At 38.8% G+C, this 26741-nt stretch overlaps 1 protein-coding gene across 1 annotated transcript in view; it reads left to right on the forward strand.

Moving 5' to 3' along the window:
• LOC132391478 (protein diaphanous homolog 3-like) overlaps positions 1-26741 on the forward strand; it is a 583252-nt gene that overhangs the window by 436117 nt on the left and 120394 nt on the right. The window contains exons 26-27 of the mRNA XM_059964736.1: positions 21329-21424; positions 22007-22066. Of these exons, the coding sequence (XP_059820719.1) occupies positions 21329-21424; positions 22007-22066 (156 nt within the window). The remainder of the gene's footprint in view (positions 1-21328; positions 21425-22006; positions 22067-26741) is intronic.

The following is a 26741-nucleotide window of genomic DNA, read 5'->3' on the forward strand; positions in this document are numbered from 1 at the left end:
GAGATATGGTTGACTGAAGGCAGTAACACTGAGAATAGGAGGTGCATTAGAAATAGAAAGAGATGGAATGAAATGCACTACTGATCTGTGGTCTTTGAGGAGATACTTGATCATGATATCAGCAAAGTAACATCAGCTCTAATTTGCACCTAAGCTGAACCTTGATCAGATGAACTTCCATTCTATTTTATTGTGAAGAACACAAGAATAGCTTCGATGGTAAGAATTTGACTTTCTTGAAGGAGATAGCGAACTTTCATAAACATATGTTGTAACAGTTCTACATATTTGCCTATTAATATGCATTAAATTTGCCTAATAATGAGCCATCTGAGCTTGCCAGATGCCCATCTGAGTGAGCCCAATGAAGTGTCTTCTAATAGGAAGTCAGCTTCCACCACTGCACAAAGCTCTGTGCAGAGCTGATCCTTTCTCTTCAAAACTGACATGCAGCTCTTCCATGAATGCTATGTAAGCCAGTAAAGCCTCTATGCAAGAATCAGCTGCTGTCAGAAAGATCACATGTAAGTGTATAACATTAGCAATCAAAATCATCCAAAACTTAAGACTTCTGCTTTTCCCCTGGGAGTCCCTTTTGTGTGGTTACATGGGTAAAACCCGCAGTTTCACGTTATGGTTCTGGTTGTTATGCAGAAGATCTGATGCGCATGTGAAAATTTGTTTAGATGTCATTTCAGTGACCAGTGGGAGTCAATAGAAAATAGTCTGCCAGGTTTCCTCATTTCAAAAAAGCAAAATAATTGTAGTTGAACTAATGGATTTCCGTTCTTTACTTACATATGCCTGTATCAGATAATATGATTAGGCAAAGTTCCATGTGAGTTATTTCCTAATAATATTTGTGAGACATTTAATCTAAAAACTAATTTTTTTTAAAATGATAGAAAATTTGCTTGGTTGCATCACCTAATTATTTATTAGCATGGCAAGCAAAATAGGTATGATAGAAGATAACAGAAAAAAAGTTTATTGTATGCAATTGGAAATTGGGAATATTTGATAGGTAAATCGTATATAAGGAGATACCATCCATTTGGATGGACTGCATGCATTGGTACTAAAAGAATTTAGGAAAGAGATAGCTAAGACATCATTGCATATATATTAAGACTCATTAAAAACAAAGGACTGGCAGATAGTTGATGTAATTCCAAAGGTCAGCTGATATAATTCCAAAGGTCAGAAAAGAATATCCAAAGGAAATGCAGTTTCTGAATTCAAAACCCTTGAAAGCTTGTCACAGTGTATATATTCCTGAGTCAGATTAGAATATATGAAGGTGGGACAAGTGCAAGAATCTTGCTAGAGAACAGAAAGTAGAGGTTAATTAATCAACACCAGCGAGGATGGTGCCTCTCACTGTCTGTAAGAAGTTTGTGCTGAGGCAGCGGACACGTAACACTCTGCTGAAGTCCTGGGGAACTAGGCTTCCAGTTGAAGGGTATGTTGAGAGCCAGGCTGGAACGAACAGTGTGATGTCTGGCCAGGCAGATAGCAATTTTACACAATGGAAAACAAGTCAATACAGACAAGGCACTTTATACGTTTACCATATCAAAATCTACACAACATGAAAGTTCCAAGTATCAAAGAGAACTCTTCAGAAGCTTGTTTGCAATGCAATCTCTCAGCAGGCATACAGATGATAACTTAAATTTAAAATGCTACTTCTTCTTCTATTCCTTTCAATATACATTTATCTGCTGTTTGATTCTTCTCCCACTGCTATGAAACCCAGTGTTTTCCTTACATTTTTTGAAGCTACATTAAGCAGCGTTGCCACTTCTGTGTATCTGCATGTTTAGATCAAGCTTTTTCTGTCCCATGGAATTCAAGTAGAAAGGGACATTTTTAGCTTTCCTATCAAAATAGAGTGTAGAATGCTTATTTATAGTACTGTGCAAAAGTCTTAGGCACATGTACAGAGCTAGGGTGCCTAAGGCTTTTGCGCTGTACTGTATTTGTCAACATGGAGCACAGAGAGAGTTTGTAAATCTGACAGGAGCAAAGAATGTTGAGAATGGCAAGGATGGAGTGCTGTGGGAGTGGAGTGGGTCATTTGGCAGAGAAGGAGAGCCAGGTGTGGGTGCAGACACACCCAGGCCTGAGACACCAGATAAGACATTTGATTCCAAGCAATTGGTTTATTGATCATTACAGAATGTCTCTCTGGTGCTTCCTGCTCCCTCCCCCCCACCTTCCCTTTTCCCAACCATGATTCCCTTCTCCCAACCCCTTTCCCACTCTCAGTCTACAATGGAGACCCATATCAGAATCAGGTTTATCTCAGTACTGTGCAAAAGTCTTAGGCACCCTAGCTATGTATATATGTGCCTAAGACTTTTTCATAGTACTATATGTTTATTTATTTGAATTGGTGGTATCCGTTAGTCTTGCGAGACCATGGATCTGGGCCTGGAAAGTCCACTGGGGTGTCCTCTCCAGAGCACTGGACTGGGCAAGGTTGTATGGAAGACCGGCAGTTGCCCAAGCAGCAAATCTCCCCTCTCCATGGCACCGATGTTGTCCAAGGGCCGATACAGCTTGGTACCAGTGATGTTGCAGGAGTTGCCAGAGTGAGGATAAAGGCAACGTGGGACTGTCTTAGGGACTCCAGCTCCAGATTTGTCCTCAGGGTTTACTCCCGAAGACTTCCCCATAGTGGGATTGGCTGCAAGGCAGCAGAGTTTTGAAATCAGAGTTTTCCCTCTCTTAGATGGACTGCCTTCCCAGGTTGATGAGCTCCATCTACCTGAAGCTTATTTGAGTTACTGCATGGTAACAAGCCCTTCTGGCTCAATGAGCTGGTGCCATCCAGTTACTCCCGTGTGACCAATGATGTCCTGGAAGGAAAGCCTCATCCTAGCAACACATACGGCGAAGGTGTGGGTTTCCTATCACATCAGAGGTGTCGTCCTCCTCCAAAGTACAGGATCTCCTTTCCTCCACCATTGATGCTGCCCTCACCCACATCTCTTTCACCTCATTTTTCCCCCACCTTAACAGGGATAGAGTTCCTTGTTTCCTCACCTACTACCCCATGAGCCTCCACATCCATTTCATCATTCACTGCAACTTCAACAGGATCCTACTACCAAATACATCTTCTCTCTCCCCCCCCCCCCCCCCCCACACTCCACTCTCCTGAAAGATCACTTCTCCATTCATCCCTCAACCCTGCAAATGCAGAAGTGGCAAATGCATTCACCTCCTCCCTCATCTCCATTCAGGGCCCCAAACAATCCTTCCAGGTGAGGCAATACTTCACCTGAGAATCTGTTGGAGTCATCTTCTAAATCTAATGCTCCCGATGTGGCGTCTCTGCATTAATGAGACCCAGTGTAGATGGGGAAACCGCATTGTTGAGCACCTCCATTCCATCCACGAAAATGGAATTTCCTGGTTGCCAACCAATTTAATTCCTATGCCCATTCCTGTTCTGATACGTTGGTTCATGGCCTTCTCCTCTGCCAAGATGAAGCCACTCTCAGACTGGAGGAGCAATACCTCATATTCCATCTCGGTGGCCTCCAACCTGATGGCATGAACCTATCACCTTCAAATTACTTACAATACCCATGCACCTCTAGTTCAGCTCTTGTCCTAGAAGCTTCAATTGTTCAATGTTTTAATATATTGAATGTAAGAATTTTGCCTGAAACCTGAGCTATATGAAAATTGATGGTATTAATGAGGAGATGAGTTTTTCTATCTACAGTATACACCTTGTTTCTGGATATTGAAGTTCTAGCCTAGAAATTCAGGGTCACAGTAGTGTTTTATTAGTGATATGGAAAGAAATATTATGTACCTTTGGAATAGAATGTGATTACAATTTGCTACACTCCAAAAATTTGACAGACTCTTCTGGTCAAGAATCACCCACACGTGTGACATAATTTCTGTTGCAGACACAGTCAAGCTAATATCTTGCCGGTGATTTGCTCATTTCCATTGCTGCTCAAGAAATTAAGTCACAGTGTTCTCTTGGGTATCCATTGTTTTAAACACCTGAGGCAACTGGGCTTCCATGGCACTGCACCCTCAGCAACAGCGCTATTGTTAATTCACCTCCATAGACACTGCCTTTTGGAGTAGGTCCCTGATGTATTTGTTAAAGTTAAACCAAGCCCTAAGCAGTAATACCAGCAAATTTCCACGAGCCCTCATTTTCCAGATCCAGACCTGACTCACTATTTTTAAATTTGCATGAGCAGGACTTTAATCCATGTGCTTCAGGTTTTGCTGAATCTTGCAACAATGGTCCTACAATCTCTGCATTCAGAACTGTACCATGCAACAACCCTTTTCTCTGCCATTAATGAGACAGATACATTCCCAGCATCACTGTCTGTTCAAAGATTACCAGCAGATGTATGATTTTATTATATTGTGCACTCCTCTTCCCACTGCATTCAGTTGAGCACCGAGTATTAAGTTTTATTAATGAGAGAAATTCTGCAGATGCTGGAAATCCAAAGCAACACACACAAAATGCTGGAGGAACTCAGCAAGCTAGGCAGTGTCTATGGAGGTGTATAAACAGTTGACTTTTCAGGCCGAGATCCTTTCAGGATCAGAAAGGAAGGGGGAAGACACCTGAATAAAAAGATGGGGAAAGGGGAAGGAGAATGGCTGGAAGGTGATAAGTGGGTAGGAAAGGTAAAGGGCTGGAGACGAAAGAATCTGATCAGACAGGGAAGAGGACCACAGGAGAAAGCAAAGGAGGAGGGGCACCAGGGAGAGATGATATACAGATTTGAAGAGGCAAGAGGCCAAAGTAGGGAATAGAAGAAGAGAGAGGGAAGAAGGGAATTTCTTTTATCTGAAAGAATAATTGATATTGGAGGCAATCCAGATGGAATGTAAGGCATTGCTCCTCCACCCTGAAGGTGGCCTCATCATGCCACAAATGGAGGCTGTGGACTGATGTCAAAATGAGAATGGGAATCAGTATTCAAATCAAATCAAACCAAGTTTAATTATCATTCAAATCATACATAGATATGGCTGAATGAGATAGTGTTCTTCGGGGGCCCAGTACAAAGCATTTAAAATAGCAAGCAAACATTCAAAAATAGCGAGTTTCATAATTAAAATGCTTGGCCACCAGAGGTTTGGCTTTTGGCAGATGGAGCAGAAGTTCTCAACAAGTGGTCCCCCAATTTACGACAAGTCTCACCAATGTACTGGAGGCTGCATCGGGAGCACTGAACACTATAGGATGGTCCCAGCAGATTCACAGGTGAAGTGTTGCATCACCTGGAAAAACTGGTTGGGGCCCTGAATAAAGGTGAATCTGAAAGTATAGCACTTTAGCTGTTTGCAGGGATAAATGCTGGGAGAGACGAATGAAAACAGAGAGAGGAGGTGAGGTGAAGATGTGTTTTGTAGTAGAATCTCTTTGGAGATGGTGGAAATTGCAGAGAATGATGTGTTGGATGCGGAGGCTCATGGGATAGGCCAGTAAGGACATGATAAATTCTATCACTATTAAGTTTAATGTTGGCTAATCTTACACAGACAAAATCAGAATTGTTTTCAACTTGAACTTTCTTGTTAGAGAGAAAAAGTGACATTATAAAAACTTGGAAATAAACTGTCCACAAAAATTTCCCCTCTTCTGACATGATACTACAATTCCTTTTGCATCATTGGTTTCCAGCATGAGTTCCCTTCAAGCTATTGAACAAATTAAAGAGTTCTCAGACAGCAAAGGTATTAATTTATTTAGCATTTAAACATTTTTCAGACAGAAAAAATAAAATTATAGACATCTACATGGAATTTAATTTTCATTCACCAAGTGTTTAGGGTTTGGAATGCATTGTTTTATTTTGGCAAGGGGGGGGGTGGATTGAGAAGGCAGAATCAGTGATAACATTAAAAAAAAACAACTGGATTAAATACTCAAAGGAAAAATTAAGCTTCAGAGTATGAGGAGAGAGCAAAAGTGGATCAATTGGTCCACTTCGCTGCAATTTTGTTGCGATTAAGGTACAAGCTGAAATAACATAACAGTGAAAATAGCTTTGCTTGTTGGTATTAGCAACAGAGAATTTGTAAATTCTTTTCAGTGGTGATCACTATTCACAAATAGGGAATAGAAAGTTAGTTTTTTTCTTACCCAAAGAGGTTGCTGAATAGGAAAGATGGTTTAATGTACTTTAAACTCAATTTTCTACATTTCCTTATATAACATCAGTGATCATAATTTGAAAATTCTTCAATGGCTGTACAGAGCTTTGCTGCAATGACAGGTTGAGAAGAGTGCTATTCAAGTTTGTCCATTCTTTTACCTTTCCTTCCTGGGTGTCAATTAAAATGCTTAGTAGCACTTGCCTCGATGGTGATAAAGTGGTTTGAGAGGTTGGTGATGAAACATATCTACTCCTGCTTGAGAAGCAACTTAGATTCCCTCCATTTACCTACCAGAGTAACAGGTCCACAGCAGATGCCATCTCCCTGGCTCTTCACTCAACCCTGGAACATCTGGAGAGCAAAGCTGCCTATATCAGGATACAGTTCAGCATACAATGCCATCATCCCCTCAAAAATAATCAGTAAGCTTCAAGACTTTGACTTCAATGCATCCTTGTACATTTCCTCAATTTCCTCACTTGCAGATCCCAATAAATTTGGATTGGCAACAACAGTGACATCTCCTCCACTGAAACGCTATGTGCTTAGTCCCATGCACCACTCACTTTACACTTATGAGTGTAAGGCTAAGCACAGCTCCAATGAAACATTTAAATTTGCTGACAACTCCAGTGTAGTAAGCGGAGCCAAGTGCATGTAGGAGAGAGGTTGAAAATCTGAGTGGTGCCATAACAACAATCTCTTGTTTACTGTCAGCAAGACTAACGAGCTGATTATTGACTTCTGGAAGAGAAAACCATAGGTCCATGATCCAGGGGTCAGCAACATTAAATTCCTTGGTGCTATTATTTCAGAGGTCCTGTCCTGGACTGAGCAAAAAAGTGCAATTCTGAAGAAAGCACAGCAGTGCCTTTACTTCCTTAGGAGTTTGTGAAGATTCAGGATGATATCTAAAACCTTGACAAACTTCTGTAGATGTGTAGTGGAGAGTATATTGACAGGCTGCATTACAGCCTGGTGTGGAAACACCAATGTCCCCGAACGGAAAATCCTCCAAAAGTAGTGGCCCACGGGTAAAGCCCTCCCCACCATTGAGCATATCTACATGAAGCATTATTGTAGCAAAGCAGCATCCATCATCAGAGACCCCTACCACCCAGGACATGCCCTCTTCTCATTGCTGTCATCAGGAGGAAGGTATAGGAGCCTCAAGGCCTGGGTTCTACCCCTCATTCATCAGGCTCTTGAACCAAAGGGACAACTTCACTCAACTTTACTTGCTCCATCATTAAAATGTTCCCACAGGCAATGGACTGACTTTAAAGGGTTCTTCATCTCATGTTCCCCATATTCATTCATTCATTCATTCATTCATCTATTTATTTATTTTTGTGTTTGGACAGTTCGTTGACTTCTGCACTCTGATTGAATGCCCAAGTTGATTCTGTTATGGTTCTTATTCTATGGATTTATTGAGTACACCCACAAGAAAATGAATCTCAGGGTTGTATATGGTGACTTATATGTACTTTGTTAATAAATATGCTTTGTACTTTGAAATGTTAAGGTCACATTTGTTAAATATTTATCAGTACAACTGGCAGTACATTTCAGGACACCCAACAAGGAATTCACGGGCTTACTGATCTGGGTCAGTAGGATAGTGCCCCTGAATGGATGTTGCTGTGCTTCACCACCATTTACTTTGGGAAACCTGCAGCTGGGTCTTTCACTGGGGTAGATCTACAGCCCCATTGATTTCATTGTTGTTTATCTAACTGCAAAGATAGGGAAGAATTGGGTAAATTGCTTCTTCAAAGTAATGGTGTAGTTTATTTAATGTTCCTTTTTAAATTACTTAATTAAATTAATACAGCGGACTCAGGTTAATGGACCAGTATGTTTTGGCCCAATAAAGTGGCTGCCCCAATTAGCCAAATTTTCATGGAAATTGTTAAAAAAAGTATAAACTGTTTTATAAGTTTAACTGAGAAACAAATCATGTATGTAAATGAAATACATAACAAATTAGAACAATTCTGAAACTATTACAGTATTATAAAACTGCATATTAGCTCATAATAGTTATCGATGAATAAATTCACGCGGTGTTCGCTGCTGTGTTACTTTGACTGTAAATGAACAAAAACAGGGAAGGCACCTAGTTCAGATAATGGACTGCCTTCAAACAATGCTTTCAATTATTGCATTCTTCAAATCTTTATTTACATTGTAATATTCAAGATGATTGTTGATACCTTCAAATTCTTTGTAGTGCCTAATTTGTTGAAGTAGTAAAATCATTTCATTTTAACCCACAAACATTTGCCTTCTCCAATCCTGAATGTTTGAAACCACAGTAAGCAAAACAATTCTGAATTGTCTTATTGCTTATTACTTGTCAACTGTCAGTGATAAAAATCACTGCCTTTTGAACACAAAGTGATGTTATTTAAAAACTGTTCACTTCAAGCACAGTGGAGTGTCTAGCATGCCTGACACTAGTTAGAACCTGCTTGGCTACAGTCTCCTGTCCCAATTAAGCAGCATCACATCTCAAATAAATGAAGGGAATCCTGGGTATTTTCTCAGTTGTTTTTCTCTTGAAGAGTTGTCCCAAGTAACAGCTGCCCCAATTAACTGATGGCCCAGTTAACCAGAATCCACTGTATATTTTAAATGTTTCAGTGATAGAATGTACAGACACTTTTATTCTTTAGATATACAATAAAGCTGAGCTTGGAACTTCACATGAACTCTACGGACAGTACTTGTCTGGCCTGCCAATGTCACTCCATTGCTTTGTCTAAAGCCTTGCTTTTGCACAGCCGTGGAACCACCTGTCAAAGCAAGGTGGGTCTTCCACATGTGACTGAAGAGAATTGACTTTTTGTGAGTGCCAGGCACATGACAGTAACATCCATGCCACAGTTGATTGCAGTACAAAATAGTGCAGAAGCACATCCCACCGAGAAGCAAAGAATCAATGGAACTTCCTTTATTATGTGTGAACAGTCATGAAAAACAGTTGTCAAAGTAGCACCAGTGAATGATAACAGTTGCACAATAATAACAACCACTCAATTTCAATCACTGCTATTTAACTCTAAACAAAATATTAGATGGTAAAGGAAATGACAAGATATGAGATGCCTTGAATTCAGGTTGAGGCTTGGAGCTGTAGAATGGAAGTTCTGCATTGTGCTACCACTGTAGGCAAATCCAATGCTTGCCTGTAAAAAGAGAATATTCATGTCATTCTCTGAGCCATAACTGAATCAGTTATACATAAATAGCTATTTAAAAAAATATTTTTCAGTTTTATTCCCAAGTTATATACCCTGTACAACCAAATGCCTTTCATGTCATGAATTTCACCAGCTGCTGACTTATCAGAGCTGGAAAAGCCTCCCCATCCAACTTCCCTCCTTCAACGTCTAGTTGCATTCATGAATTCAGTAGTGCTTGGTGTCTACCATCTTTTTTGCTTCTTTCTAACTATTCCTCCTATTGCACTGTAGTGGATTTTCCATAGCAGCACTGCATTAATTTCTAGAAAAGTGAGCTGGAATTGTAAATGAGTAATTATGTTTATTTTTGATATACTTAGAGAATGAAGAAATGAAAATGCTTTTCTTAAAGATATGCCTGAACTAATGTTGTAGAAACAGTTTATAGGAGTAATTTATTATTACATTGCCATTTGGGAGTATCTGTATGACTTAATTTGATCCATGCTGATGCAATTTTGTTAAATTTGCTATGACAACTCATTGTTAAATTAATTAAAAATATTTATCTGATTACAAGGATTTAATTAACACAAAAGATTAGCAGGGCAAAGGCCCTTTAACTTATTGAATGTTTGTTGTCACAATATCCACTCCATATAAACCTTTCTACCTGTTAGCTGAAAAGAAATGTGTTTTTTTTGCCTATTAGAATTATTCCACTGGCTAACCAATTTTCAACATCTAATGATGAGAATCATTCTGAATGATGGCAGATTTCAAGGGAAAATGTAATGAGAAGGAAAAATAAAATTTGTTCCTCTGAGGAATATGAATTAAGTTGGCAGGGTGAGAAAGTTAACCCCTGGTCAGAAGTTGGTATGAGATGAAAAAGGTTAGAACTATACAAAAGCTGCAGAAGTGAGAAGTATAAAACATAATTTGAAAATGTTAGAAACTCTGGATTAGTCAGACAGCATCTGCAAAGAGAACAAATAAATCATTGTATCACTGGAAAGCCATCAGTTAATTGGGGCAGCCGTTTATTTGGGACGACTCTTCAAGAGCAAAACAACTGAGAAAATAGCCAGGGAAATTAATGGTAGGGGACATGGAGATAGCGGAAACGCTGAACAAATATTTTGTATCAGTTTTTACAGTAGAGGACACTCAAAGTATCCCAAAACTGGATAAACAGGGGGCTCTAGGGGGAGAGAAGCTAACTACGATTCAAATCACCAAGGAAATGGTACTTGATAAATTAATGGGACTGAAGGTGGCTTGCATCCTAAGGTCTTAAGGGAAGTGACGGTCGGGATTGTGGATGCATTAGTGATAATTTTTCAAAACTCGCTGGACTCGGCAATGGTCCCGGCAGATTGGAAAAATGCTAATGTAACTCCTTTATTTAAAAAGGGCAATAGACAGAAGGCTGGGAATTATAGGCCAGTTAGCCTAACATCTGTGGTTGGCAAAATGTTGGAATCGATAATTAAGGAAACAGTAACAGGGCATTTGGATAAACATAGCTTAATAGGACAAAGTCAGCATGGCTTTACAAAAGGGAAGTCATGTTTGACAAATTTGTTGGAGTTCTTTGAGGACATAACATATAGGGTAGATAAAGGGGAACCAGTGGATGTGGTGTATTTGGACTTCCAAAAGGCATTTGACAAGGTGCCACACCAAAGATTATTACTTAAAGTAAAAATCATGGGATTGGGGATAATATTCTGGCATGGGTGGAGGATTGGCTTTCTAACGGAAAACAGAGAGTTGGGATAAATGGTTTATTCTCAGACTGGCAGTTGGTGACTAGTGGTCCGCAGGGGTCGGTGTTGGGACCCCAACTCTTTACAATCTATATTAATGATTTGGAGAAAGGGACTAAGTGCAACGAATTGAAGTTTGCTGATGACACAAAGATGGGAGGGAGTGCGGAGGACATTGAAACCCTGCAGGGGGACATAGATAGGCTGAGTGATTGGGCAGACATTTGGCAGATGAAATATAATACTGACAAGTGTGAGGTCTTGCACTTTGGCAGGAGAAATAATAGAGCAAGTTAGTATCTAAATGGAGAGAAACTGGAAAGTGCTTCTGTGCAAAGAGATCTGGGGGTCCTGGTGCAGGAAACACAAAAAGTTAGTATGCAAGTGCAGCAGGTGGTCAAGAAGGCCAATGGAATGCTGGCTTTTATTGCTAGGGGGATGGAGTATAAGAAAAGGGAGGTCTTACTGCAGTTGTACCGGGTATTGGTGAGACCACACCTGGAGTACTGCGTGCAGTTCTGGTGTCCATATTTAAGAAAGGACATACTGGCTCTCGAGGCAGTGCAGAGAAGGTTCACTAGGTTAATTCCGGGGATGGGTGGGTTGATGTATGATGAGAGGTTGAGTAGATTGGGACTCTACTCATTGGAGTTCCAAAGAATGAGAGGCGATCTTATTGAAACATATAAGATTGTGGAGGGGCTTGGTCGGGTGGATGCGGGGAAAATGTTCCCAATAATGGGTGAAACAAGGACTAGGGGGCATAATCTTAAAATAAGGGGATGCCATTCCAGGACTGAGATGAGGAGAAATTTCTTCACTCAGAGGGTAGTGGGGCTGTGGAATTTACTGCCCCAGAGAGCTGTGGAAGCTACTATACTCAACAAATTCAAAACGGAGATAGACATTTTCCTGGATAAAAGTGGCATTAGGGGATACGGTGAGCGAGCAGGTAAGTGGACATGAGGCTAGGTTTAGATCAGCCATGTGATGTCCTGGACCAGTTTTCGATAGCCTGGATGAGTCGGAGAGGAATTTTCCAGATTTTTTTCTCCTCAATTGGCAAATCGTTTTTTTTTTCCCCAGGTGATCACATGGGTTTGGGCGGGATGAATAATAAAATAAAATGGGCGGCATGGTGCCCTGTTGGTTGGCACTGTTGCCTTGTGGGATTCGGTGAAAACTGCAGTTAAGATTGGATCAGCCATGATCTTGTTGAATGGCGGAGCAGGCTTGAGGGGCCGATTGGCCTACTCCTGCTTCTATCTCTTATGTTCTTATGTTCCCTTCATTTATTTGAGACGTGATGCTGCTTAATTGGGACAGGAGACTGTAGCCAAGCAGGTTCTACCTAGTGTCAGGCATGTTAGACACTGCACTGTGCTTAAAGTGAACAGTTTTTAAATAGACGCGGAGCCTATTGTATGAGTATCCTGCTTCCCAGCATATCCATGAAAAACCCTATTGTTCAGTTTTTGGGATACATTACACCAAAAATACAATCGTGCAGTGTATTATTTGATCACCTTATACAAATATTCCCACGTTCATTTTACCTTTACCTTCATTCAGGCCGGAATTCTTTTTGCTTTTATCCACATTGCTTTTATAACCATCTATTTCCTCCCATCCTTAGCTCCTCCCTGACAAGTTCCTTCTAAACCTCTTTTGTAACATCCATGACTCTCAGGTGTATTTCATCTACATTTCGTGTACTTATTAGTTGCAATCTTTATAATAGTTTTGAACATTGTGAGAGTTATCAAATAAACAAACGTGTGAGAGACAAGCCGGTACATAAAAGAACTGGTAAAAAAGACCCTATAAAGTAGAGCACAGAAATTCTGAAAAAATATTTGCTTTGTAAGGAAAGAGAGAATAAATTAGCTCCTTTTAGAGCTTTAAGGAGATGCATGTTATTTTATTGATAATGATCTAATTTAGAAATCTGGTCATTGTTTTACTGAAAAAAGCATAGCAGATATTATGACACAATTATCCAGCATGTCAAACCATTCCTCAAAATCATACTGAATAAACAACCCAATAAGATCTTCTGGTTTGGGATTTGATCCTTGGCCTTCGCAGTGAAATAGGATTGCCACTGCTAAGCTGTACCTCGTAATATGCATGGAGCAGCACTTTATCTATTGCATAATTTGGATAATCTATGTTACTGGGCATGCATTCATTTTTAAAGTTAATGTGGGTGCAATTAGGTGATTATCTTCCTCAGATATGAATCAGAATTAAGGAGCAATTTATATTTCTGGAAATATCCCAAGTTTCTGAATAAACTGAAAGAAACATCTTCAATATGTAACCTGCCCAAAGGATTATTATTTAATCTGCCTAATTCTTCTGAGGGGGATTTGAAAAAAATAGATGTTCATTATTGTGGCCATTGTTCCTCATGAGGCATTGTGAAATTGTTTTAATATTCTTTGTCAATCCTTTTGAATTAAACTTACCGATTTATGCAATCACTATAGGCAGTCCCCTGATTACTAGTATTCTGGTTCTGAGCATTGTTCATAACCTGAACTGTTCACAATTTAGAAATGAACGACTATGGATTTTGGAGGGGAAGCATGCAGAATTGCCCCAATCCCAGCTGGAAGGCAATGCCTGCTACCTCACAGTAGTCATCCAGTCCAACTCTATCCACCCCACTAGTCTTAGGAAGGGTTGAGCTCTGAGTAACACCTAGTATAGACTAACTAATCTTACTTCTGTGTTTTCTCACTCTAAGATGCATACAAAGCTTGGCAGTATAGATGGATTGAGTGCACTAACATTGGTCTGTGGTTTATAAAAATGGTTTAATTTAATTAAGGTGAGAAAGTTCATGACATTGATGTGTTTGTAAAAGATTTCACTGATGGACCAAGGCACATTTGTGTTTAGCCAATGGTTGTGAAAGGAACTGCCATACTTTCTATTACTCATTGTTCAGCTCTTTGCAATTATCTGCACCTAAGGTCAAAAATGTGCAAGTTGGAGATGTTAGATGCCCTTCTGCTGCCAAGCTAAGCATAGATGGACAGATGTACTGAAGAGAGAATACAATGTGCATCTGACCCCTTAGCTGATACCAGCTGTGTTTGAATTGAATTGACTTTATTTCTTACATTCTTCACATACATCAGGAGTAAAAGGAGACATTTAACCACAGTTCAAAAGCCTTTCACTAAGGCAGGCAGTCAGAGCATTTGAGGTAAATGTCAGCATTTAAACTTTGAAACATGGTAACTTGACTGTGGGACCAGAGAATCAGCTAAGTTAGTTCTCCAGAACAGTTTAGTGTGAGCAGCATGGACAGCACATTCAGGCAACAAGCAGATTCAAGATGATCTAACACAGCATTTTCACACTGTAGTCAGTATTTTTGTACAGTAGGTGAATTGCGCTGTGAAATTACTGCTAAGTTAATTTTAAAACCACAAACATGAGGAAATCTGCAGATGCTGGAAATTCAAGCAACACACACAAAATGCTGGTGGAACGCAGCAGGCCAGGCATCATCTATAGGAAGAAGTACAGTAGACATTTCAGCCTGCTGCGTTCCACCAGCATTTTATGTCTGTTGCTAAGTTAATTTTTACTGCTTTTAATGAAATTGTCAATAAAAAAAAGTAAGAGTCAAACAATTCAAATCAAGGGTCCTGAATGGAATGCAAAGCAATCAACACTTGCTTTTTCCACTGCTGTTTGTATTTTTTTCTGACCGATTAATGTTCCAACTCTTTCCTCAATTTTGGTTACTACCTATTTTATATTTCCAAAACTTTACTAGAGACGAGGACCTGTAGCATGGAAATACATTAAATATTGTAATTGCTGGAGACCTGAAATAAAAGTTCAAGGTGTTGGAAATACAGCAGTGTAATGTAAATTCCACTTGAATTTCTAATTTATGTGGAGGAAATGGTGGTATAATATTGAGGGATGTTGAGACTTTAGTCAAATATTGTTTAGTTTTAATGGAATTTGGTTAATAATACATACAAAATTCTGCAAAAAAATACACAAGAAATTGTGCAAAATTCAAATGTTTTGTCTGAGCACACCAGACGAGCATGCAGTTGACAATTTTGGTCATTTTTTAAAAGACAATTATTTTTTGTGTTTTTACATTTTAGTAGAGCCATTTAATGAAAAAGAATTCAGACTTGTATAAATATATTGTCAAGGTATCATTTCAAAGCAATGCTCAGTTCACTTTCGGAATCTCACAGTTGCTGGGCCTTGCTTGTTAATTCTAACATCAGCAGTAGCAATGGAATATTGCCGCAGAACACCTATGTATGGTGCTTGAGGGCCATTTGCTAATTACCAAGTTCAATCAAGACACAAAGTGAAAATTCACTCATGTTTAATTTAATCTAATTTGTTGCAGACTAGCTTTTGTTTCTTACTTTTTGATTTGAAAAACCATTCCTGCTTCTTCCATTGTTTTCACGATCCTTAACATAACCCAATTAGCTTGCCCAGTCTGTGAAAATAGTAATTTTCAAGATGTACTTAATTTGGATTTTTTTCATTTCAGTGTCCTCACCTTTTAAAATTATTTCAGTGAACCTTTCTCATAACAACAGAATGAATTCTCTGGTATTAATAAAAACCTAATTAAATGAATTAACTATTTAAATAAATCAGTTAGCGAGTGCAGAATATTCACTGACTGGCATAAAATGTATTTGCCTCTTTAACTTTCTTTGTGTCTTTCAAAATAGTGGTTGTGGTAAGAAACAAGGAAATCCTCACAATAGATATATTCTTTAGATATCGGCAAGCCCTCACAATAGATATATGCAGGGTTAATCAGGATTCATTTTTAATTGCTCAACAATCCTAATTGCAAGTTAATTGTAATGTTAATTGCACCATTAAACATTAATAAAATATCACTATTTTTGAAGGCTTCAGAAGAAAACACTATGATTTTAAATTTGAATGCTATTGAAAATCCTTTGTGTTCAAATCATTCAATGATTTTTAAAACTGAGTTCTTGATTTTCAAATCCCTCTGTTGAATTGACCCTACTTGTCGCAGCATCCTCCTCCAACCCTAAAATCTTCATTTTTTTCATTTGTCCAGTTCTAGCCTTTTACATAAGACCATAAAACATAGGAGCAGAATTAGGCCATTCAGCCCATTGAGTCTGCTCCACCATTCCATCCTGGCTGATCCCGGATCCCACTCAACCCCATACACCTGCCTCCTAGCAATATCCATTGATACCTTGACCAATCAGGAAACCATCAACTTCTGTTTTAAATATACCCATAGACTTGGCCTCCGCCAGAGTTTGTGGCAGAGCATTCCACAGATTTGCTACTTCCTGACTAAAACAAAATCATCCTTACCTCTGTTCTAAAAGGTCACCCCTCAGTTCTGAGGCTGTGTCCTCAAAGTTCTGGATACCCCCAACATAGGAAACATCCTCTCCACATTCACCCTATCTAGTCCTTTCAACATTTGGTCGGTTTCAATGAGATTCCCCCCCCCTCCACCCACTTCATTCTTATAAATTCCAGTGAGCACTGGCCCAAAGGTGCCAAACACTACTCATATGTTAACTCCTTCATTCCTGGAATCATCCTCTGGAACCTCCTCTGGACTCTTTCCAAATGACAACACATCCTTTCTGAGATACGGGACTCAAAACTTGACACTACTAGTGTCTTATAAAGCCTCAGCATTATCTCCTTGCTTTTGTATTCTATTACACTTGAAATAAGTACCAACATTGCACTTACCTTCTATACCACAGACTCAACCCGTAAATTAACCTTCTGGGATTCTCCTAAGTCCTTCTGCACCTCTGATGTTTGAATTTTCTCCCCATTTAAATAATTGACTGCATTATCATATCTTTCCCAACACTGTATCCCATCTGCCAGCTTTTTGCCCATTCTTCCAGTTTGTCTAAGTCCTGCTGCAATTGCATTGCTTCCGCAGCATTACCTATCCCTCCACTACCTTCATATGATTTGCAAAATTTGCCACAAAGCCATCAATTCCATTATTTAAATATGAAAATTAGCTTTCCCAATACTGACCCCTGAAGAACACTACTAGTCACCAGCAGTCAACCAAATAAGGCCCCCTTTAATTCCCACTTACTGCCTCCTGCCTGTCAGCTATTCCTTGATCCATGCCAATACAGTCGGCCCTCCTTATCAGCGGATTCCATATGCGCGGATTCAACTAACCGTGGATCAGGAAAACCCGGAAGTTCTCTCTCCAGCACTCATTGATTGAGCATATACAGACTATTTTTTCTTGTCATTATTCCCTAAACAATACAGTATAACACCTATTTACATAGCATTTACATTGTATTAGGTATTATAAGTAATCTAGAAATGACTTAAAACCAGTCCCCGGGTTATGAATGAGTTCCATTCCTGAGTCAACTGTATCTTTCCTGTTATGCCATAGGATTTTATCTTGTTAACCAGCCTCATGTGGCACCTTATCAAAAGCCTGCTGAAAAATCAAGTAAATTACATCTACTGCCTCTCCTTTGTCCACCCTGCTTGCTACTTCCTTGAAAAACTCTTAACAGGTTTGTCAAGCAAGATTTCCTTTTACAGAAACCAAGCTGACTTTGACTATCATAGATGCTGTCTGACCTGCTGAGTTCCTCCTGCATTTTGTCAGTGTTGCTTTGATTTCCAGCATCTGCAGATTTTCTCTTGTTTGTGACTTTGACTTACTTTATCATTAGTCTTCAAGTACCCCAAACCTCATCTTTAATAATAGGCTCCAACACTATCCCAACCACTGAGATTAGGCTAACTGGCCTGCCTCCCTTCATAAAAAGTGGAGGGACGTTTGCAATTTTCCAGTTCTCTGTGACCATTCCAGAATTAAGTGATTCTTGAAAGACCAGGACCAATGTATCTGTTACCTCTTCAACAACCTCTCTCAGGACTCTAGGATGTAGTCTATCTGGTCCAGGTGACTTTTCAACCTTAAGACATTTGTGTTTGCCAAGCATTTTTTTCTTTGTATTAGCAATGACACTCACTCCTGCTTGCCGACACTTACAAACTTCTGGCACACTGCTAGAGTCTTCTACAATGAAGACTGATGCAAAGTATCCATTTAGTTCATCTGCCATTTCTTTGTCGCCCATTACTACCTCACCAGCATCATTTTCCAGTGGTCCAGTATCAACTCACCTCCCTTTTACTCTTTATATAACTGAAAAAACTTTCAGTGTCCTGCTTTATATTATTGGCTAGTCTGCACTCATACTTCATCTTTTCCCTTTTTATAGCTTTTTAGTTGCCTTTTGTTGCATTTTAAAAGATTCCAAATCATTCAACTTCCCATTCACTTCTACTAGCTTATATGCCCTTTCCTTGGCTTTGCTACAGTCCTTAACTTCCCTTGTCAGCCATGGTTGCCTACCCCTGCCATTTGACAACTTCTTCTGTGGGACATATCTATCCCGTGCCTTGTGAACTATTCCCAGAAACTTCAACCATCTCTGTTCTGCTGTCATTCCTGCCAGTATCCTCCTCCTATCCACCTGGGCAAGCACCTCTCTCATGCCTCTGTTATTCCCTTTATTCCATTGTGATACTGATATATCTGATTTGGGCTCCTCCTTCTCAAATTGCAGTATGAATTCAATCGTGTTATGATCACTGCCTCCAAAGGGTTCCTTTACATTAAGCTCCCTAATAAGATCTAGGTTATTACACAACACCCAATCCAAGATAGCCTTTTCCCGAGTAGGCTCGAACAGACTGCTTTAAAATGTTATCTCATAGGTATTCAACAAATTCCGTCTCTTGCGATCTGACACCAACCTGATTTTCCTAATCCCCTTGCATATTGAAGTCCCCCATTACAATTTTGACATTACCCTTATTACATGCCTTTTCCAGCTCTCTTTGCAACTCAACCCCACATCTTAGCTACTGTTTGGAGGCCTATATTTGATTCCCATAATGGTTTATTTTTACCCTTGCAGTTTCTTAACTTCTTCCACAAAGTTTCAACACTCTCTGACCCTGTGTCACCTCTTGCTAAAGATGTAATTCCAACTCTTAGAAACAGAGCCACATCACTGCCTATGCCTTCCTGCCTGTCCTTTCGATGCAAAGTATATCCTTTGATGTTAAGCTCCCAACTATGGCCGTCTTTCAGCCACGACTCAGTGATGCCACAAATTCATACCAACCAATCTCTATTATGCCATGAGTTTCTCCATCTTATTCTGAATATTATGTGCATTTAAATACAACACCTTTGGTCCTACGTTCTTCACCCTTTTGAATTTTGCCTCCAGTGATGCAATTTAACTCTTTGCTCCGTCTCTATTTGCACCCAGTCATTAGCTTGACCTTCCTTTTATTCATGTTACACCCATCTTCTACTTGTAAACCTGTGGGCTCATCCTCAGCTGTATCATGATGGCTCCCATCCCCCTGCCATATTAGTTTAAACCACTCCCAACAGCTCTAGTAAACCTGCCTGCAAGAATATTGGTTCCCCTCAGATTCAAATGCAACCTGTCCCTTTTGTACAGATCGCAGCTGCCCCAGAAGAGGTCACAATTATTCAGAAATATGAATCCCTGCCCCCTGCTCCAATTCTTCAGCCATGCATTTATCTGTCACCTCATTCTACAGCATTAAAATTTCATCTTGCGTTAAAAACTCAATTGTTATTCATCCATCATTGGTGAGATTATCACCTGTTCTTAATGGTCATGGTTGAACCTGATTCTAAAGTTGCACAATAATAATATTTTTCTTGGGAGACAAATTTTAAGAAATGAGATTTTTAGATGATGTACACAGCATTCTTGCTGTACAGAACAGAGAGAATAGGCTGATCAGATCTGGTGAACCAGCTTTAGGCATTCCTTGGAACGAAAACAATAGTACTGTTCATTCACAGAGTGTCTTGAAAATTTCATGGAATGGAAGACACTTGGCTGGTCTCTGTTGCATGTGACGGAATTGCCATCTCAGCTCTTATTTGCATGACATTAACATGCAATTTAATATACAACCTTAATAATACAAAATATATTTACAGCAGAGTCACCAGAGACTGCAGATGCTGTAATTTGAAGTAAAGAAAAACTGCAGGAGGAAATCAGTGGGCCAGGTAGCATTTGTGGAGGCAAAAGCACAGTTGATGTTCCAGGACAACACTCTATATTAAGATTACAGTATTTTGCTTTTGTTCACATAATTTCATCAACTTCAATATCACGTATTGTTCAAATTGTTATTTTGTGTGCCCTGTCTCTTTCCTAGACTAAAAAATCTTATTCTTATATCAATGTAATGTTCTTCCTTTTGAATCTTTTTATTTAGATAATTGTGGAACAGCCCTTTACAGCATCAGGCTGTACTTTATAAAGGAAATGCCTGAGTCTCATTTAATTTTCAAATGGCTTTATATAGTTTGTTCAGGTAAAATTGGCTAACACAAAATTCAATGAATATTTAGTAATTTGTTTGCTTGAATCGACAGATGAATTCGTGAGTCAGTGATTCTATTTAAAATGAAGTACAGTTAATAAAGGTCAACAATGTACTCAACCTTTCACAGGTGATTCTTTTAGATAAAGCATTTGTTTCCTGGTAAAAGGCAGTCTGTCTGTAAAACAAAATGCCAATACTGGAGGTATTAGCTTTTGAGATATATTAAAGAATGATTGATAGCATTAATGCCAGGCTCATCATCTCTGTGAGACCAGTGAAGTGTAGAGAGAGCGGGACAAGAATATTACATAAATAGTAGATTGCATTGACCTTTATTTCTGATCTCCAGAATCAGTCCTTTCATTTTCCATGACAATTGTTCAATCAACACTTCATTCTATTAGTACTGGAGCTCTTTAATATGCAAAATGTAGCAGCCAGTGCTAGTTGTTATGCATCTCATTGTGTGACAAAATCTGTTCAAGGTAGCTGTTGATCTGCCAAACTGAAAGCAATGCTTACAGGTGAATTGCTTCCGTTTCGTTCTTTATTTATTGGCATTGAAAAATGTGGTGTGACTAATCTTTGAAAAATAAAGCTGATTTATGACCAAGGTAAAAATTTGTCTATTTCTGAATTTGGTGATTTTAATAATGACACATGTTTTTTTTTCCTTGTTCTCTTTGACATTGCTCTGGTAACCCTCTGGAATAACAGTACCCCTTGAATCTTTTTCCACAGAGGGTGATGAGACAGGAGTGATGGATAGCCTGCTGGAGGCGCTACAGTCGGGTGCTGCTTTCAGAGAACGAAGGAAGCGGACACCAAGGCCTAAAGGTAAGAGTTGTACATTTTTGATCTCATTTCCAAGGAAGTTTAGGCACTTAGCTCCCTTGAAAGGAGATTAAAATAGAGAGGGATAGTGCTGTAGGGCTCAAAACCCTGTAATGCCAGGAATGCCAGGAAAACGTTAATTTTATTTGGCTGTTGTCAAGACTTGCTTTGAAATCAATGCTGCAGGGTAAACTTTGTATGTTGAGAGGTTTCATGCTTTCAAGTGTGTATCTCTGTTGCTCTAATAGAATTATCAAAATGCAGAAAGTTGTCCAATAAGTGAAATACTAAATGTCTGCGCAGGCTATTTGTAATTTCCCGAGGGAGATCCTAAAAATGTATTTTTTCATATTTTGGGGACACAAATACACATGCTGAACATTTAAAATCCCATTTCATCTGTAACTAAGCATTCTGTTATTGCTTTTCCCTCTATAATACCTTGATGAAGTTAATGCTCTTGAATGATCTGAATGGGTAGCATGCAAAACCATGTTTTTTTACTGTATCCAGCTGCATGTGACAATACTAAATCAATTAATTACCAATTACTAATTTATTTTCCTTGTATTGCTGCTTTTACAGATACTCGGCAGAGTACAAGCCCGAATTCACAATGTTCTGTTTTGAAGACATGGAACCAAGGTAAAAATTATATGAATGTTTCTGTCTTTGTTTCTAACTAACATGATTATTTCCTGGAATTGAGTCATTTCCTTCTGATGTTGTACAAATGAAATGTCATAAATTTTCAATGTTGTGCTTGGCTGTTTCAATAGCCCACCCTACTCTAAACTACTTTTATCATTCACAAGATGCAAATTAATCTAAGGTCAAGTGAATGCTTTCTTCCAGGGCACAAAAGGGAAATATTGAACATTTCTAAAGTGAGATATAATTAAGAAGGGCTTGAATTTTTAATTTTTTTTTGTTTTGTTCAGGGTCTTTCATTGTATATTATGTTAGGCAACATTGGATAAATTTAGTCATTTAGAAAAATTTGGGTAAGTGCATCAGATATTTATTTCTGTAATTGCAAGTAAATTGGCAAAGACACTAATGAGCCTGAAAAATAACATCACCATTAACTTGGAAATTGATGAAGCTTTAGATCTAACTTTTGATCCTATTGCATGACCTATTTGTGAATTTCTGCAGTCACTAATTTATTTCTTAAGTTTGCTTTTTATCTTGATAATACTGCCATTCAGGACGTGTTCCTGGAAATGAGCAAAAAAGGTATTCAGTTCTAAAGTGCTGGGTATCTGCTGTTAATCACTGCCCTCCCTGATTGTGCTCTGGCAACAATGAACTGTCCACAGCTTGGTGTACGGAGTGTGGGATTCAGTATGGTTACTGAGAATTTCAATGAGTGTGTTCAGGATTGATTTCTAGCTCAATAGCCAGCTTGAAACCACAGAGAAATCTCAACACTGAGTGGCTGAGCCCTTGCAGGCAGCCCTTCCACTCCAAGTCGTGGGCAATGCTTTGCTGTTACAGCACCAGCAAGGAGCAGTGATATACCCCAGCAGTAGGAAAGGCATACTAAACTCCCAAAAAAGCAGTGTCAAGTCTGAGCCTAGGTACATGGAATATATACTCGTGAGTTTTTGAGCTAGAGGATCAAAGATATAACTATTCAGTGTTCAGGAGTTATCACCAAGCAGGATGCCAATATACAGTCATAGAATACTACAGCACAGAAACAGGCCCTTCGGCCCATCTAGTCTTTGTCTAGTTCAGTTGACTTGCACCTGCACCATAGCCCTCCATCCCACTCCCATCCATTTACTTATCCAAATTTCTCTTAAATGTTGAAATCAAACCTGCATCCACTATTTCTGATGGTAGGTCATTCCACACTTTCGCCACTCTCTGAGTGAGGGTGTTCCCCTGCATGTTCTTAAACATTTCACCTTTTACCCTTAATCCATGACCTCTAGTTCTAGTCTCACCCAACCATACTGGAAGAAGCCTGCTTGCATTTAGACTATCTGTACCCCTCATAATTTTGTATATCTTCTTTACACTCAGTTATGCAAGGTGATGATGAAGCTTTAAGAAAATAATGCTGGTGTTTTATTGAATCCTAGTAAAGAGAGATACTATTAAGTCTTGCAAATCCCAAGGTTCAATGTGTTCTGAATCTGTCCTATTTAACTAATTCTAACTAACCTCTAACTGAGGTCTCTAGTTAACTAAGATCTATACTAATCTGCAGCTAATTAATTTTATGTGGTCCGGACGAGTCAGATCCCAAGGGTGTCAGACTGGAGTTTCAGTCTCTTCTAATTTTGTTGTAACTAAGACTGGGTGAAAAAAAGTGCCTGGTTACATGGAATAAATCAGTTTGTCATTCTTCATCTCCGTCAAACAAAATACAATTGCAAGGAAAAGTCTGTGAACCCTTTGTAATTAACCGGTTTTCTGCATTAGTTACTCGTAAAATGTGGTCTGATCTTCATCTAAGTCACAAAATGGACAAACACAATTTGCCCAAACGAATAACACAAAACAATTGTACTTTTCATGTATTTATTGAAAACATTGGTTAATCATTCACAGTCCAGGCTGGAAAAAGTATATGAATCCTTGTATTTAATGACTGGTAGAACCTCCTTTAGCAGCAAAATCCTCCACCAAATGTTTCCTTTAGTTGCTGATCAGACTTGTACAATGGTGAGGAAGAATTTTAGACCATTCCTCCATTCAAAGCTGTTTTGGTTCATCAATGTTTCTGGGATACCTTGCATGAACAGCCTTCTTCAGGTCATGCCACAGCATCTCAATTGGGTTAAAGGCTGGACTCTGACTTGGTCATTCCAAAACATGAATTTTCTTCTTTTTAAAACATTCTGTTGTTGATTTGCTTTTGTATTTAGGATCATAGTCTTGTTGCATCATCCAACTTCTATTAAGCTTCAGGTGATGGAGCACTATCTTGATATTCTTCTGTAAAATGTCTTAATACTTTGAATTCATTGTTCCCTCAACAATTGCAAGCTGCCCAGGCCCTGAGGCAGCAAAGCAGTCCCAGACCATGATGCTTCTTCCAAAGTTAACTCAATACTGATGACCTGGACTATGAATGATTAACCTATGTGTTCAATAAAGACAATGAAAAGTACAATTGTTTTGTGTTATTAGTTTAGGCAGATTGTGTTTTTCTATTATTGTGACTTAGATGAAGATCAGACCACAATCTATGAGTAATTAATGCAGAAAACCAGGCAAAGGATTCACAAACTTTTTCTTGCAATTGTATACTTAAAGTTTGTAATTATTAAATACAAACCAGGAGTCTGCAGTTTTCACTGTTTTGCATTCGTATCATCTAACATAAATGTACACTAACAATACTCCGCAGAAGTAAACCCAGCCTGCTGAGGGAATAGGTGTTGCACTGTGTTATCCTTGCTGTCATTTCAGGAGCCTGTGTTTGAATACCAGATCAATACTTATATTTTTTACTTGCTGTGAAGATACCAAGTGAAATAATATTAGCAAATTCTAAACTAATTCATTGTTTCTCTAAACTGGATGTGCTTGAGTGTATCAACACATTATCGATTGAGAGCCTTATTGCAAAAGACTTCAGTTTTACTGATGTGACAACTAAAAATTCAGCAGTGCTGAAGCAACTACGTCCACTGTTGGAGGAAGAAAGACAGTACTTTAAATTAATGAAAAAGGACAAGACTCGGTGCTTCAATATAATATAGCTGTCCCCATTTCCAGAATAATCCTTCTGTCATTAAGCATATTTTAAGAAAAGTACACAGTGCAAAAAATATTCATAATGTACATTTGACCAGAATATTGATATGTAAATTGATATTTGATATTAATCTAAACAATAAAGCCATATCATATTTATCTCTTTGTGAAATTGGCTATAAGTTCTCAGTTTTAATGAGAAATGACTTGATCCTGGATGGTCTTTTGTTGTCAAGAAAAAGTCTGAAGATGTTTGCTTTGCTAAAGAAATGGTTTGGAGCTTTAGGGGATTTACAATGCATTCTTCCAGGGCAAATAAACTATTGTGTAGAGGTGGGGGGGATATGCTGAATGTGTGCAACTCACTCTATATTTGGCTATAGCTCACAAGTTAATCTGGTTTTCCATGATGATTAGGGTCAGCTTATTTTTTTTGTCAAAACACCGAATTAAAGCAGAATTCTTGCAAATATACTTATGTTATATTTATATTATTTGACAGCAAATTTCAGTTTTTGCATTGTATTATGTATGAGGATTGATTAACCGTGAGTTTTATGTGACTAATTTTGTTAGTTTTTATATTATTATAAAAGATACATGATAATACCATATCAATACAAAGAGCCAGAATTCAGGAAAGGATACTGAAGTTCTGATAAATATTTACCCTTTTTTTAAAACTTAATGTGAGCTGCTTCTACAAATTGTACACCTACCTCTCGCTAATGCTAGCAATGATGTTTATTGACTTGGTGGATATTCACAAGTTGCAGGTGCCAAATGTGTTCCTACTAGCTGCTTCTAATTGAACCATGCCTGCACTTTCCTGCTGGAATGGCATATTGCTGGAGGTTATTCAATAATGCAAAGGTTGGCAGAACCCATGGTAGACAGCATGTATTGTATTCCACTTTTTTCAAAAGCATGCTGACAAATAGGAAAAATGTACTTTAATTGCAAAATGCCCTAGAAGCTATCTAGATAGCTTGTAAGGAAGTTTTGCTCAAGTCTCTGTCATAGAAAAGTTTAATAGGCTTATTTATGAACAAGCTCAGTGGCAACATCATGGCCAGCATCTCAGTAACTGACTCACTTGTTCAACGACAATCCCTTTCTGTCAGGATTGTTGACTAGCATTACATTCAAACAGATATCACTCTCTAGTGTTACCCCAAGCATCACACTCATACCTTCACTTCCTTATCAATGTCACTGAGACTCACTGACCCAGTTGCGTACTTCTGTAAGGCCTGGTTGTATGTAGCCTATGGCAACAACAATAAGCTACCAGGGAGTACCTATGCCCATTAGTACAACATTTTGTGATGGAAAACTCTGGATGTTATATCTTGTTGTGACTTCTGCAGAATCTGTAGCTGAACATTTTGTGGGGCTCATTATAGATAACAGTATGTTGACACCTAATCTGTTTTATTGCATCTCATTTCCCCATTGTTCCATATTCTCTTCTAGCTTACAAGCTGCACATGGTTTTATATTCAAGATTCATGATTTTCTTAATGTAATTCCCAGTACTCAAGTGTAAAGGAGAACAAAATAATTGTTAGTCCAGATCTGAAGCAGCACAAGGAAAGAACAC

The sequence above is a fragment of the Hypanus sabinus genome, chromosome 3 (genome assembly GCF_030144855.1).
Source record: "Hypanus sabinus isolate sHypSab1 chromosome 3, sHypSab1.hap1, whole genome shotgun sequence".
Lineage (NCBI taxonomy): Eukaryota > Metazoa > Chordata > Chondrichthyes > Myliobatiformes > Dasyatidae > Hypanus > Hypanus sabinus.